Raw genomic sequence first — 16,917 nt, forward strand, 5'->3', positions numbered from 1 at the left:
TGTGTTTTATCTGTATTGCAGTACAAATGAAGCCATCTGAAATGGCGTGAGTTAGATTCAGCCAGCTTTTCTGCAAGTACAGAAGGGATGATCAGTCCCCTTTGGCCATCAGAACAGGTAATGGGGATCATGAAACAACTGTACAGAAGCCATGTGGTACAAAGATTGTAGTATGGAGGAGGACTGGACAAAACTGAAGGGGGAAAATGGGTGTATCCAACCCTGTGGCTGAAATAAAGTGACATGCATATAAATTCCTTTTGCATGCTGAAAAGTACTGCTGGATGTTTAATGGAACAAAGATATTCTTTTGAGTTGTCTCCAAAAGACAACTTTGATTTCTTTGTTTCTTAGGCTGTATATTAGTGGGTTCAACATTGGAGTGACAATGGTGTAAAAGACAGAGATTATTTTGCCTTGATTAGAAATCATAGCCCCAGGTTGGCCATACATAAAGAAAGCTGTCCCGTAGAACAAGGTTACAGCCATGATATAAGAAGTGCATGTTGAGAAGGCTTTGTGTCTCCCTTGAACAGAAGGTATACACAAGATGGTAGCAATAATGTAACCATAGGAGATTAGCACAATTATGGCTGTCACAAGTATGATAAACCCACACATTACTAGGAGTACAATTTCATTAATAAAAGTGTTCACATGAGAGGCATGAAAAACAGTTGGAACATCACAAAAGAACTGGTTGATCTCACCTGACTCACAATAAGACAAGCTGAAACTGAGGCTCGTCTGTGTACAACAATTTAGAAAGCCAAATAAGTATGATGCAGCCACTAGAAGTGCACAGATTTTTTTGGACATGGTAGTATGATAAAGCAAAGGGCTGCAGATGGCACTAAACCTGTCATATGCCATTGCAGCAAAAAAAAAACACTCAGTAGTCCCAAGGAGAGAGAAGAAGAACATTTGAATGGCACATCCATTGAAAGAAATAACCTTGTTCCTGGTTGCAATGTTTAGAATGGCCTTGGGAGTGATGACTTAAGAATAGCAGATATCTAAGAAGAACAAGTTCTTCAGAAAGTAGTACATAGGACTGGGGAGTTGTGCATCAACAGTGATGAGAGTGATCATGCCAATGTTCCCCACCAAGGTGATGATATAAAACAGCAAGAAGAGAAAGCATAGACCAAGCTGCAATTCAGGGTCACCTTGGAATCCCACTAATATGAACTGTGTGATCCTGGTGCAGTTTTCCATGTTGTTTAGGGGGATGAAGAGCAAGATATTGACTGGAGCTAAAATTGAGAAAATGGGTTTTTCAAGTTAGCAGTTTGACAGTTTTATCCTTGTGAAATCACGGTAAATTTGGGATTTCAGCAATTCCTAGCAGAAGTTTTTTACATTTTATAGAATATCCTGCTGGTAGGTTTCTGAAAAAATGCTGCTTGGTGGAGTAGTAATCTTACTTGAACTAATTTGAGCCCTAAAAGAGAAAAGGACATGTGAGCAAAATTGTTGTGGGTGATTAGCTTTAGGAACTATCAGAAAGTGAAAGACAATTAGTATTAGAATATGCCCTTGAGGACGGAAGGCCAGTCAGCCTTAAGATGTTTCTCCGGTGAGTGTACCTGGTCAGACACATATTCTAAACACATTCACACTTCATAGGTTGGATCCTTTTTGCTTAATCTGAACCAATTTTCTTCTTTCCATCAGACCCCGTTCATACAAGTCCTGCAATCTACAACATAGTCTTTATGGTAGATCAAAAAGGAATCTGCAGAAGAGATGGCTTGATCCAATCCAACATGCCTCTATGTTTTAGAGTTCGTACACTATTTGTATGGAAATACTATGAAAGAAGTGATGCAACCCAAACATCAGTGCTAATTTTAATTGTTCAAGGATCCCTACACTTTTTGTTTCCTGCACCCACAATTCATCAAGCTGCTGTGTGATACAAATGGCAAAGTAACAGCTTTCCTTTTTGGTTTCTGGGGATATTAGGATTTCCAGGTGTAATTCAATAACTATCTGGGGACTTTGGGGTGGAGCCAGGAGCAAAGTTGTGACAAGCATAATTGAACTCCAAAGGGAGTTCTGGCCATTAAATTTAAGGGACTGCACACCTTTTAAATGCCTTCCCTCCATTGGAAGTAATGGATAGGAGCACTTTAGAGGCTCATAGAATTGGAGACCCTAGTCTAATCTTTTGGAAACTTGAAGGGTGTTTCAAGAATAGGCATTGGATGCTTTGCTTTAAATTTGGTGCCTCTTTGGTGTAGAGAGCCAGTTTGATGTAGAGAGAGCTAGTTTGGTGTAGTGATTAAGTGCATGGACTCTTATCTGGGAGAACCGGGTTTGATTCCCCACTCCTCTACTTGCAGCTGCTGGAATGGCCTTGGGTCAGCCATAGCTCTCATAGAGGTTGTCCTTCAAAGGGCAGCTGCTGTGAGAGCCCTCTCAATCCCGCCCACATCTCAGGGTGTCTGTTATGGGGGGGGAGAAGATATAGGAGATTGTAAGCCGCTCTGAGTCTCTGATTCAGAGAGGAGGGTGGAGTATAAATTCTTCTTCTTATATCTAAAAAAAATAACCCTGCCAGAGTCAGTGTTCCCTCTAAAATGAGTTAGTGTGAGCTAGCTCACAGATTTTTAGCCTCCAGCTCACACATTTTTGTCTTAGCTCAGGAAGGATGACCCCAACGCACACTAATTTATGCAGTAGCTCACAACTTTAATGCCAGTAGCTCACAAAGCAGAATTTTTGCTCACAAGACTCTACAGCTTAGAGGGAACATTGGCCAAAGCCCAAGATACCCACAGATCCATTCTCCATTATACCCTATGGGAATCGGTTTCCATAGGGAATAATGGAGTACCAAGCAGAAATTTCCCTCCCCCCCCCAATTCGTGATGACCCTGAAGTGGGGGGAGGGCCTCCAAACTGGGGATCCCCTGCCCCCACCTGGGGATTGGCAACTCTTGGGGATATTGTGCTTCTGTTTCAGAATTTTTGTGCATCACAAAAACAGACATTGCAGAACAACATTCAAGCTGTGGTATGGCACACTATGCCTGTACCAGCTATTATGCTATGTGCTCTATTCTGCAGGACCACATTGAGACATTCATTTTTTCTTTCTGTAACAAGCTCCATCAAATATTTCCACAACTGGTATAATGATGAATATTATATTTGAAAATGCTGATGCAGTGTTAAGGAATTCCTAACTGTTCATGTAAATGGAGAGAATAAGAATTTCTTCTATAAGTGCTAAAACCTGATGTAGGGAGATGCATACACTGCATCAGTTACTGGACTGTGTTTCAAATTGCAGGTTGAGGATTTTCTGTTTGAATGCTCTTCCAGGTTAAAAAAAATGCTTATGCACACAAAACTAGCACAGTAGGGAGACTACATGAAGCTGCTTTAACCTGAATCAGACCTTTTGATATTGTCTACTCAGACTGGCAGCACCTCTCCAGGGTCTTGCTATCACTTGTTACATGCTTCCTTTAACTGGAGGTGGTAAGGATTGTGCCTAGAATCTGCTGCATACCATAAAGATAATGTACCACTGAGCCACAGTAGTACATGTACAATCAAATTATGTTATCTCTATCATTCACTTTGGAGCAGTACATTTCATTTGTATTCATCATGTAAATCTTTCTGATTGTTTCAGCATAACCAGGGGTTTTTCCCTAGAAAAAGTCCAGCAGGAACTTATTGCATATTAGGCCACACCCCTTGGCATCACCATTGTTTCACGCAGGACTTTTTTCTAGGGAAAGCCCAGCATGAACTCATTTGCATATTAGGCCACACCCCCTGAAGCCAAGCCAGCCGGAACTACATTCCTGTGCATTCCTGCTCAAAAAAAGCCCTGAGCATAACAATTAGATTTCAAAGGCAGAAAAGGATAAGGGGTCATAATGTGATGAGTGATACCTTTTAGTACATCTTATTAGGGATGGGCACAGACCTTAACACCAAACAAAATCTGGCCCGGACTTTACCTTGTTCGAGGTTCTGAGAGTTTGGTTCGAAAGTCACATGTTTGGACCAGGAAGTCTCTGAACTTTCTGCCCGGTTCGGAACCTCTTCTGCACTCTTGGCAAAGAAACTCCACCCATGGAGTTTCATGCTGAAAAGTGGGTATGGGTAGGATATTTCCAGCCATCGAGGGACCAATAGTGACAGTCTGAAGCCGACAGGCAAGTCTGATTGCCAATGGCAGGCATTGATCTGACTTCCTCAGGATAGGGTGGGGAGGATGTATATAATTACTGGAGGCACATTCCTGTCCTCTGTTTTCATCTGGGTTTTGCAAGTCTTGTTCTCCTTGTGCATGAAAGAATATCTTTTGGTGGACTGGGGTGGTGGTGGAAATTACTGGGGCGGGTGGAGAAACCTGTTGAATCCCCTGGCCTCTATACAAATTGTCAGAGTAAAAGCATCACCTCTTTCTTTTTTCTTCTTTCCTTGCATTCAGAGCTACATTTCTCCCCCCCACCCCTGGCCACCTTTTTCTTTGCTGTGAGGAGTGGGAAACATTTTTTTCTTTTAAAACATGTTTTTTATTTGATTTGGGGGTGGACTGTTAACTTTTGTGGGTTCTGAAAACTGCCCTTTCTCTAGGGTTGCCAAGTCCAATTTAAGAAATATCTAGGGACTTTGGGGGGGGGAGCCAGGAGACATTAGGGGTGGAGCCAAGATCAAGGCTGTGACAAGCATAATTGAACTCCAAAGGGAGTTCTGGCCATCACATTTAAAGTGACGGCACACCTTTTCAATGCCTTCCTTCCATAGGAAATAATGAAGGATAGGGGTACCTTCTTTTGGGGCTCATAGAATTGGACCCCCTGGTCCAATCGTTTTGAAACTTGGGGGATATTTCGGGGAGAGGCACAAGATGCTGTACTGAAAATTTTGTGCTTCTTCCTCAAAAAACAGCCCCCCCCCAGAGCCACAGATACCCACGGATCAATTCTCTATTATTTTCTATGGGAATAAATCTCCATAGGGAATAATAGTGTGTCCAGCAGACATTTCCCTCCCCTCCCCCCCCGCTTTCTGATGACCCTGAAGTGGGGGGAGGGCCTCCAAACCGGGGGATCCCCTGCCCCCACCTGGGGATTGGCAACCCTACCTTTCTCTGCATGCTAGCTGTGGAGTCTCCTTTCTGTTTCTCTAAAAGCACCCCATTACTTTCTGCATTACTTGAGTCTCTGCCTGGGGGGTATCTTCTCCCCTCTCCCATTCAGGCACCCAAATTACCCTCTGGGGGTCTTGGCTAACTTCCCTCTTCCCTGGCTGTGGAGTCCCCTTTCTGCTCCTCCAAAAAGCACCTTGTTTCTTCCTACATTGCTTGAGTCTCTGCCTGGGGGGTTTCCTCTCTCCTCTCCCACTCAAGCACCCAAACTATCTACAGATTTCTGGGGGGCTTGGCTAACTGCCCTCTTCCCCTGCTGTGGGTTACCCCTTCTACTTCTCCAAAAAAAATCCTTTCTCCTCTGCCACATATCCCCACACATTCCCTTAGCTAGTCCACCAGTACCCCCTTCCACAGCTGTGCAGTGAGTCCCAGTCACCAGGCTTGGTTGTCCCTGTCACCTTCCCAGGTAGGATGGAAGGCTTGGCCCCAATCAGTCATCATGTGACAGAAGGTATAGCTTGTGACAGAAGGTATAGCTTAACAGTTTTTTTTTACCTTCCCATTCCAACAAACTAACAGTATGAACACTGACCGGTTAGCTCAGTCCCAGAGTTGTTTCTGTAAAGTTAATGTCCCCTTACTGTGGATACAAATGGGATGTGGCAGTATTTTTTTCCTGGTCTATGCATTTGTTAAAGCTACCCATTCTCAGAGGAAAACATACAGACTCTGGAGAAATATGATGCAATATCTCCTACAGAGAACAATTTCCTGCTTTTTCACTCCGTCCAAGATGAAAAATGTTACAGAGTTTCCTGTCATAATCAATTACAGATCCTCCCTTTTACAACCAAACTTTATAATTTGTGCTAAATTTGAAATGTTCTTCTGCTCAGCCAAGAAACAATAGAAGTAGATGGCACTGGTAGCAGAGGGTTAGGCCTACAAGCTTTTCCATTGGTGAACAAAAACTAGAAATGGAGCCTTTGGCCACCAAAAAAAGAGGGGGTGGGACTTGCATGGGCAAAAGCTACTCAGAATGGGGAATGTAACGAAAAGATGAAATAACCAAGCATAAAAGCTGGTAGGATCCAACCAGGGCTTTTTTTCTTGCAGGAACTCCTTTGCATATTAGGTGACACCTCTCCCCCCGATGTAGCCATTCCTCCAAGGGCTTACAGGGCTCTTCTTACAGGGCCTACTATAAGCTCTTGGAGGATTGGTACATCAAAAGTGTGTGGCCAAATATACAAAGGAATTCCTGCTACAAAAAAAGCCCTGGATCCATCACAGTTCCTAAAACTGGATGTTTATGCCTATATTGGTTGAAGCCCTAAGGCCAGAGTGTATTTTACATCTCCATCTCCCCCAGGGCCACCCATAAAACTAAGTGGACTTTGAAGTGGTCATAATCTTTTAAACTATAATTCTGAGAAAGTTCTAGAGAGTAGGTTAGACTCCCTGGGGTTTTTTTATTGGGCAGATGTTTTGCACATATGGAGCACAATTTTCTGCTTCCTGCTGTAGGCTGAAATGTCCCCTCCCAATCCTGTTCCTGGGATTCCTTATTCCATGGAAACAAGATTTGTGGTCATCAGTTGGATTTATTGAATATATTTCCATTTTCACCTTATCTTCCTTTGTTTTTGGTAACTTCCCTTGCCAGTGTGGTCTGTTGGTTAAGAGTGCTGGACTAGTATCTGAAAGTTCCTGGTTCAAATCCCCCACTCATGCCATGAGAATTCTCTGAGTGACCTTGGACTAGTCACAGTCTCTCAACAGACTTATCTCACAGCATTATTGTGAGAATGAAGTGAAGGAGAAGAGAATGACATAAGTCTTTGGGTTGCCATTGGGGTACATCTTTGGGTTGTTGTTTCATACAAATGAATGAATGAGGTAGAGGCTCATCAAAGAAAATTTTCCTTTTGATGCGTTCTTGCCATGTCTTAAGTATATGAATGTGAAGGTAGGAGTCATTATAAGATTTTATTTAGTTCATGGGTGCCTTTATGGATTCTTGTATGAATTTTTGTAACTCTCTTATGCAGCTGGGCAAAGCTCTTGTGAAACAAGGAAATTGGAGTACCGCTTCATCGCATTAAGGGTCTGTCCAGGCCATGGGATAGAGACAGTGCTGGTCACCCTGGTGGATGATCTCCAGCGGCATCTGGATTGAGGCGGCTCGGCGGTGCTGATGTTGTTAGACCTATCAGCTGCATTCAATACGGTCGACCATCGTCTACTGACCTGTCGCCTCACCGACTCAGGGATTCAGGGGTTAGCCTTGCAATGGTTTTCCTCTTTCCTAGATAGTCAGGAACAAAGGGTGGCGATTGGGGAGAGCTGTCCCAGAGGCATGCACTTAATTGTGGGGTGCCTCCGGGGGTGGTCCTCTCCCTGATGTTGTTCAACATCTATATGCACCCCCTTGCCCAGATTGCCCAGAGGTATGGGTTGGGTTGCCACCAGTACGTTGATGACATCCAGCTCTATCTGCTGATGGACAGCTGACCTGGCTCCATTCCAGAAAATCTGGATCTGGCATTGCAAGCCGTGGCAGGTCCAACAATGGAGGCCCAGATAGCAGCCATTGCTAAATTCGCTTTTTTCCTTCTTAGGTGGGTGAGGCAGTTGGTCCCCTTCCTGGAGCGCGGTGACCTGGCAACAGCGATCCATGCAACAGTCACCTCGAGGTTGGACTACTGTATTGCCCTCTACTTGGGGCTGCCCCTGTGTCAAACCCAGAAACTGCAGCTAGTGCAGAACGCAGCAGCCAGGCTGCTATTAGGACGCCCCAGGTGGGAGTGCATACAGCCGGGCCTACGGGAACTGTACTGGCTGCCAATAGTGTACCAGATTCGATACAAGGTGCTGGTTATTACCTTTAAAGCTCTGTATGGCTTAGGACCTGCCTACCTTAGGGACTGTCTCTCCCTACACGTTCCCCAGAGGGTACTTTGGATCTCAAAATTTATTAGTAATCCCCGGGCTGAAGGAGGCCAAATTAAAGACCACTGGAGTAAGGGCCTTCTCGATTGCAGCCCCCTACTGGTGGAATCAGTTACCAGAGGAAGTAAGGGCCTTGCAGAACCTTGTTCACTTCCACAAGGCCTGTAAAACCACTTTCTTCCAGTTGGCTTTCAACTGACGTTGAGTTTGTGTCGTAGGGAAACTGAGGAAATACCGTCGCCACTGAAAACTGAAACATAACATCAAAAGAGACTAAAACCAATTGTTTTAATTAATGATGGTGTGACTGTTTTAATTGAATGTGTCATTTATAATATGTATTGTTTTTAACTGTTGTGTTTTATGTTGTGAGCTGCCCTGAGCCTGCTTTGGCAGGGAGGGTGGGATATAAATAAAATCAAATTAAAATAAAATAAATAGGTGAGCACAAAGACCATTGTACTATGCTGCACATTTTGAGAACTGAAATTGATTACCTGAAATTTAAAAAGAGAATTTGAAGATATATTCTGTATGATATTTTGGACTTACTTTTATGAAACTGGTTTTGGACTCATCATTTATGCTAATAATAATAATAACATTTAATTTATACCCCTCCCTCCCCGCCGAAGCAGGCTCAGGACGGCTCACAACATAATATAAAATACAAAGGTTAATAAAAAATAATCTACAACATTATGCAATCTCCTTAAAATTCCCTTAAAACCATCTAATTAAAACCAACAATTTCATACGATCGTATTCAGTGCTACATTTTCAAAATTTCTGATCTTACTAATATACAGATTTTATCATAACGACAGTACAGCTGGATCTGCATTAAGAAACGGCCAACTTAAAGAGGGTAGTCTTGCAGGTTTTGCGGAACTCAGCAAGACTCCACAGGGCCCGCACCTCCTCTGGTAATTGATTCCACCAGTGGGAAGCCATAATTGAGAAAGCCCTTTCCCTTGTGTTTTTCAGTTTGGCCTCCTTCAGCCCAGGGATTATCAGTAGATTTTGTGAACCTGATCTCAGCACCCTCTAGGGTAAATATGGGGAGAGACGGTCCCTAAGGTAGACAGGTCCTCAGTCATACAGGGCTTTAAAGGTAATGACCAGCACCTTGTAATGGATCCGGTACACAATTGGCAGTCAGTGCAGCTCCCGCAGCCTTGGTTGTATGTGCTCCCACTTAGGGAGCCCTAATAGCAGCCTAGCTGCCGCGTTCTGCACCAGCTGTAGTTTCCAGGTTCAGCACAAGGGCAGCCCCATGTTGAGGGCATTACAGTAGTCCAACCTCGATGTGACTGTTGCATGGATCACTGTTGCCAGATCATTACGCTCCAGGAAGGGAGCCAACTGCCTTGCCTGCCTAAGATGAAAGAAGGTGGATTTGGCAGTGGCTGCTATCTGGGCCTCCATTGACAGAGAAGGCTCCAGTAGCACCCCCAAGCTCTTGACCTTGTGCGCCATCACCAATGGCGCCCCGTCAAAAACTGATAGGGGGATTTCTCCTCCCAGACCACCACGACTCAGGCGAAGGACCTCTGTCTTCATTGGATACAACTTCAGCCTGCTCAGTCTGAGACATCCTGCCACAGCCTGTAATGTCAGGTCCAAATTTTCTGGGACATAGCCAGAAAATTTACATTCCTGGTGAATTAATTAATATATATTTTGAATTCATTTTGTAAATTGATTTCATTATTTCTGTTGAGAATTGTTTATTTCTATTTATTATATTTAGAGGTTTGAGACTGGTTTATCATGGAATCTTTGGGTTATATCCTTACCATCTCATGCATGCATTCTTTCCTGGGTTGCTAATCTCCAGGTGAGGGCTGGAGATCACTCAGAATTATAACTGCTCTCCAGATGCCAGAGATCAGCTCCCCTTGAGGTGTGTAGGGGGGAGTGAATGCCTTCACTTGGAAGGATGGGAAGACAGCATGGATGGGGGGCACTTGCCAGAGCCTCTTTCTGGAGCCCATTGTGTGGCATCAATCCAAAATCAATACCAATACCTAATCAATATGTATGGCTTGGCGATGCTAGGATTAAATAACAGTGCTTTTAGAAAATAATCTTTTGGAGCAGTGTAAGCAAGGGAGTGTTAGCTGGCTGAGAAAAAGGGAACTACAAAAGGTCATTGCCCTTTCTAAAAACCGCAGGGTGAAAGCGCCATCAAGAAGCATAAGAGGAACTATGGCAGGTGCTACCAATGGAGCAAGAGGGTATGTATGGGTGTGTATTGAGGGCTTCTATATATGGAAATAAGGGGCCAGTTGAGGCCCTAATAGGGGCCCAGAGAGCTGGTAAACAACCCGGATGTGATTAAAGTATGACGTGGGCATCCTCCCAGGGAACTGGAGAACATGGGTGTTTTTAGGTAGTGAGTGGGCGGAGGCCCCCTATAAGGGATGGCAGGTAACTGTGATCATTGCTCAGACCCTCGGGTCTGGAGCCCGTGTATAGAGCGCTTATGCACGTTAAATAAAGAAGCTGTTTTCCTGACCTTGCCTCAGACCTCGTTTGTGAGTATGATTTACTATTAATTGGACAACACAGGACTTTCCCTGCTACAATTGCATTTTTCTTCATAGCAGGCCATATACCTAGTGGCTGATATAAAGAAACAAACATATTAACTCCTTTTGCATGTGGAAAGGTACTTCTGGGTATTTATGGGAACAATGACATTCTTTTGAGTTGTCTCCATAAGGCATCCTTGACTACTTTGTTCCTTAGGCTGTATATTAGTGGGTTAAACATTGGAATGACAATAGTATAAAACACAGAGACTACTTTGCCTTGGTTAGGAGAAGACATGGCCCCAGGTTGGCCATACATAAAGAAAGCTGTTCCATAGAACAAGATTACAGCCATGATGTGAGAAGTGCATGTTGAGAAGGCTTTGTGTCTCCCTTGAACAGAAGGCATGTGCAAGATTGTAGCAACAATGTAGCCATAAGAGATTAGGACAATTGTGGCTGTCACAACTATGATAAACCCACACATTACTCTGAGTACAATTTCATTGACAAAAGTGTTCACATGAGAGGCATGCATAACAGCTGGAACATCACAAAAGAACTGGTTGACCACACCTGACACGCAATAAGGCAATGCCAGAGTCCCGTCTGTGTACAACAATTTAGAAAGCCAAAGAAGTATGACACAGCCACCAGAAGTACACAGAATTTTTTGGACATGATAATATGATAAACCAAAGGACTGCAAATGGCACTGAACCTGTCATATGCCATTGAGGCCAAGAAAAAGCTCTCTGTAGTCCCAAAGAGTGAGAAGAAGAACATTTGAATGGCACATCCATTGTAGGAAATGACCTTATTTCTGGTTGCAAAATTCAGCATTGCTTTGGGAGTGATGACTGAAGAATAGCATATATCTACAAAGGACAAGTTCTTCAGAAAGTAGTACATAGGACTGTGAAGTTGTGCATCAACAGTGATGAGAGTGATCATGCCAATATTCCCCATCAAGGTGATGATATAAAGCAGCAAGAAGAGAAAGCATAGACCAAGCTGCAATTCAGGGTCACCTTGGAATCCCACTAAGATGAACTGTGTGATCCTGGTGCAGTTTTCCATATTGTTTGGTGGGGTGAAGAGCAACATATTGACGGAGGTTAAAACTGAGGAAACTGGTTTTTCAGGTTAGTAGTGTAACAGGTTTATCCCTGAGGTAAGTTTGGGATTTCAGCAATTCCTAGCAGAAGGCCGCTACATTTTACAGACTATCCTACTGGAAGTTTTTTTGAAAAACAAAACAAAAAAAAGTTCTTTTGTGCAATAGTTGCTTTACATGAAATAATTTTGGCCCTGAAAAAGAAAAGGAGACATGAGCAAAATTGTTCTGAGATATTAGATTTAGGATCTATCAGGGAGTGAAAGGCAATGAGCATTAAAATACACCCTTGAGGACGGAAGGCCAGTCAGCCTTATGACTCACAGTCTCTCCTGTGAGTGCACCTGATCAAACACATATTCTAAATGCACTTTTACCCATTCACACTTCATAGGTTGGATCCTTTTTGCTGAATCTGACCCAGTTTTGCTCCTTCTAACAGTCCCCATTCATACAAGTTCTGCAATCTCCAATACAATATTTTTGGAAGAGCAGAAAGGAATCTGCAGAAAAGCTGGTTTGCTTCAACCCAGAATGTTAGTGCATACACCTCCATGTTTTAGGGTTAGTACACCATGCATGTTTTGTGCACCATGAGCACAGAAGCACTATGGCAGGTTTTGATGCAGCCCAAACATCAGTGCTACTTTTAACTGTTCAAGTTTAGCCACACTTCTTGACATCAGTGGAATGTGCACCATCAGGGCTGGCTCTATGACGAACAGTACCGTAGGCAGGTGCCCCCCCTGGCATCCTGCCCCCATGAGGCGTGGCATCCCCCCTGCCCCCTGGCATGGTGTTCCGCCTGCCTTGTTAAGAGACAAAAATGCGCAGGTGCGAGCTGCGAAGCCAGCAGAGCTTCCTTTTAGCCACGGTGAGCAGGGGGAAGGGAGCGAGCAAAGCACCACTGCTTTTAGCAGCAGCGGGCATGCAAGCGGAGCACCGGGGCCCGGGGGCGGTGGAGGCAGTGCTGCGGGGCAGCAGGCGGTGGCAGCGGCCTAAAGGGGGCTAGCAGCAGCTGTGGCAGTGGCGGGGGGAAGAGAGGCAAGCTAAACGTTTGTCAGGGGCACTGGAGGGGGGGCGAGAACCCAATTTGCCAGCCCTGCCTCTTGGCACCCTAGGCAACTGCCTAGTTTGCCTAGTGGGCAAGTTGGCCCTGTGCACGATGCACTAAGCTGCTTTATGATACAAATGGCAAAGTAACAGCAACCCTTTTTAGTTTCTGGGGATATAAGGCTTTTGTATCAGAATGGAACCATGTGCATCACAAAAAGAGACATTGCAGAACAACACTCAAGCTGTGGTGCACCACACTATACCAGCACCAGCTATTATACTATGTGTTCTATTCTGCAGCACCACACTGAGATATTCATCTGATTTTCTGTAATGTGCTTCATCACATTTTCCCACAACTCAAATAATGATAAATATTATCTTTGGTAAATTGAAAAAAAGACTGATATAATGATTTGGAAACTCCAAACTGCTTATGTCAATGGGGAGAATAAGGATTTCCTGTATAAGTGCTAAAACCTGGTGTAGGAAGATGCAAATACAAGATCAATTGCTGAACTATTTCTTCAAATTCCAGGTTCTGGATTTTCTGTCTGAATGCTCTTCCATGTTTAAAAAATATCCTTATATACACAAAAGTAGCACAGGAAGGAGACTACGGGCGTTTTCGCACTTACCTTAAGCCAGAGCGACGTCCCTCTTCACCATGCAGCATCTGCACGGTTTTTGCACTAATTGCTCCGGAGCACCTGGAAGAGCCGCAAAGTCCCGCGGCTTTTGCGGCGCAAATGTAAACCGCCAAAAAGCAGTTTACATTTGCGACACAAAAGCCCCGGGACTACGCGGCTCTTCCTGGTGCTGCACAGCAGTTTGTGTGAAATCCGCGCAGATGCAGCGCGGTGAAGAGGGACGTCGCTCCGGGGTAAGGTAAGTGGGAAAACGGCCTACGTGAAGCTGCTTTAACCTGGATCCTACCTTTTGGTATTGTCAATTCAGACTGGCAGCACCCCTCCAAGGTCTTAGGTGGTGTAGGTAGTCTTACCATCACTTGTTACATGCTCCCTTTAATTGGAGATGCTGAAGATTGCACCTAGAATCTGCTGCAAACCACAAAGATGCTCTACCACTGAGTCACAGCTGTACATGCACACACATTCAAATTATGTGATCTCTTACATCCACTCTGGGATAGTACATTCCAGCTGCATCATGTAAATCTTCTGATTGCTTCAGCTCTATGGTTTCAAAGGAAGAACAGGGTAAGATGAGCTATATTGTGATGAGTGGTATATTTTAGTGTATATTATGTGTTCCAATTGTGTGCTTTCTTGTGCAAATAAGCAGATAAGATATGGTGAATAGTGACTTCAAAACAAGGCCAAAATTTGAGTAGATTTAGCTATTTTCCAGATACAGTACTGAGGTAGGTGCGTCCATGTAATTAAAATGTGATGGAAAACCCTTGAATATTTGAACAGAAGAGAATGAATAAATATGGCAACATCTCTGGACAAATATTACTCATTCCTCTCCATACTTGCCCTGTGATTTTGCTATGTCAAATGTTCTGTTTGGCATCTTTCTAGAGATCACTACAAATTTCTGCAAGCTTTGCTTGTGTGGATACACATGTTATACATTTTGTATGTGTATGTGCTATGATCCATATTTACTTAGCACATGCGTGATGTTAAATGAGTCCAATAGCTTAAACAAGTCCAATCCATTTTCCCATCCATTAAAAATCATAAATTCACTAATGAAAACATGGAAAAAGAATATGCAATTTTGTTTCAAAATACAAACAATCTGGATCAGAAAATCATATTCTGTAGAAACATCCTATAGGGGAGGAATTTGGAAACATCTTTAGTGGTACTGTCTCCATGAATGTGTCATCAAAAGTACTTGTGCTCTGAAAAGAATTGCATTTGAATTAGCATTAACTGGCATGCAAATTCTTCCCATGATTACTGATTCTTGCTTGCTCTAAATTGAACCACATCATTTTTTTTCATGGTTACATCACCATATATTCCCCAAAAGCTAAATATGATATGACTAAATATAATATGCTAAGGCATGCACATCAAACCTAGAACACCTAACACTGAATTTGCTGATGATAATTTCTGATGAGTAACCATGTTAATCCATAGTAGCAGAATAAAACAGGAGTCCTGTGACACCATACAAATATACACAATTTATTTAATGATGTTTATGCTGGAACAAATTTTGTTAACTTTTAAGGTGCCACTGGACTACTGTTTTTCTTCATACTATTTCTTTTCCCCAACATCTGCATTAACCACCAAAGAAATGGTTCCAAGAATTTGAAAGTCCCAATCAGCATGGCCTCCCTCTCTCATTCTGACAGAGATAGGAAATCCTAGCCTTTCCCCAAACATAGACAATCCTAGTCTTTTCATTCTACAATGTCAAAAAATTAATAGTTGAAAAATACTAAAGGATCTCTTATTTCAAAACACTGCAGGCATGAATGTGGCAGAAGGTATAGTTTTCTTCACCTTCCTATTCCAACAAATTAAGTGTATGAAAGTGTCAGAGAATACCTAGAAGAGAATATGGACTATTTAGCTCATTCTGATAGTCCCATAGTTATTTCAGTAGATTTGTCTAAATATCTGCATAAGCACTATTACTATTCTTTGTCACAGTGATGACACCATTGTAGTAGATCATCTCTCACTTGATTTCCAAAATGCAGGCTTGAATCCTTGTATTCTCCTGATGTGTCTCTGAAATATCATTCCTTTGAAGCATCAACATCTCATAGTTGTGAGAGCGTTTTCAATTAGATGGAATGTCTTTTTACAAAGGGCTGAGTTTAATAAAATGTTCTTGTTGCTTGCAAATGTCCTCTTTTAAAATATCTCCTCACTTCAGACTCATTCCCTAGAACACTGGCACATTCTAATCTACAAAGATTCAGTATTTCCCAAAGGTGAAGGGAACATGCACAGAAGAGAGCTTTTATTTTCCCTTGTGCACAGCAGAGTGAAGAGAACATTGCTTAGGAGATATACTTGCCCTATATGTGGAACGAACCACGGAAAGAGCTTCTATTTCCACTCTTTCATTTACAGAATATTTCAAAATATTAGATAAAGACAGAGATACTTTTGAAAACCTTTGTGGCATAGGACCTTCACACTTGTAGAACCAATATGACTGACCCTGTGCAGGAAAATTCTTTTCATCTATCTTTTATTTTTATCGCCTCTTGCAGGATTGTTAAAATCACCAACAGTTGTGCAGTAGCTTCCCTGAATGTGACAACAATAGGGATGGGCATGAACCAGAAAAAAATGTGGTTCATTTTGATTTGTGGTTTGTGGCATGCCCAGTTCATGGGCCATGAATCATGCTGAACTGGGTGGCTTCCAGGCAAACTGATCTGGTTAGTGATGTTTCATGATGGGTAGAATGGCTCACTGACATGCTAGAGATGCCAGACTCACAGGAGGTTTCCAGCTGTCTCTGTCTTCTAAATTTGGTGAGGATTTACAGAGTCTGAGTTAAGCCCTCCAAAGGAAAGTGCTTTCTGTGGAAATGATAGGTGTAAGTTCAGGGGTATATAGAATAGACCCTGTGTAAGACAGAGACATGAAACTAGCAAGGAACCTCTCCTAAATGTGTTTCTACATCCCCTCCAAATTATGTACAGATTGGATTTAGGCGGTCCGAGTTATAGCCCCCAATGTCCCTATTCATGAACCACCACAAACTGCCCATGAACTGCTTAAAATTCATGAAAATTCATAATGGTAGACCTGCTATGAACTTCAGTTCATGGACTACAAGCCAGACAAAATTTTATCGCAAACTTTAGTTTATGAACTGGTTTGTGCCCATCCCTAGCAAAGAAGCATCCTTCCTTGCAGAAAATTGTGCATGGCCGATCTGTTTGCAAGGTCTTCTAGCTAGCAATATGGTTACTCTTTGAATATGGTTACTCTTTTATTTGTTTTTAAATTGATACAAGGCAGAATGTTTAATGGAGGGTGGTTAGATACCATTATTAGTAGCTGTAAGGTTTCACTCAGGTAGACTTCTTGTACAAAGCAGAAAAGGTTTATTCAAAGTGAATCAGCAAAGCAAACAGTTAATTCAGACTTGTAGCAAGTGGGCAAGACTTATGTCTTGTC

The 16,917-nt window shown here is 42.9% G+C and overlaps 1 protein-coding gene and 1 pseudogene across 1 annotated transcript; both read right to left on the reverse strand.

The window, feature by feature from the left end:
• Positions 1–288: 288 nt before the first annotated feature.
• On the reverse strand, positions 289–1,227 carry LOC132583530 (olfactory receptor 9S13-like; annotated as a pseudogene).
• Positions 1,228–10,762: 9,535 nt separating this feature from the next.
• On the reverse strand, positions 10,763–11,691 carry LOC132584102 (olfactory receptor 9S13-like). Its single transcript, XM_060255896.1, is given in 2 exon segments — positions 10,763–11,214; positions 11,217–11,691. Coding segments are annotated over 2 exon segments (927 nt in total).
• Positions 11,692–16,917: the final 5,226 nt, after the last annotated feature.

Source organism: Heteronotia binoei, chromosome 15 (assembly GCF_032191835.1).
Source record: "Heteronotia binoei isolate CCM8104 ecotype False Entrance Well chromosome 15, APGP_CSIRO_Hbin_v1, whole genome shotgun sequence".
Taxonomy (NCBI): Eukaryota; Metazoa; Chordata; class Lepidosauria; order Squamata; family Gekkonidae; genus Heteronotia; species Heteronotia binoei.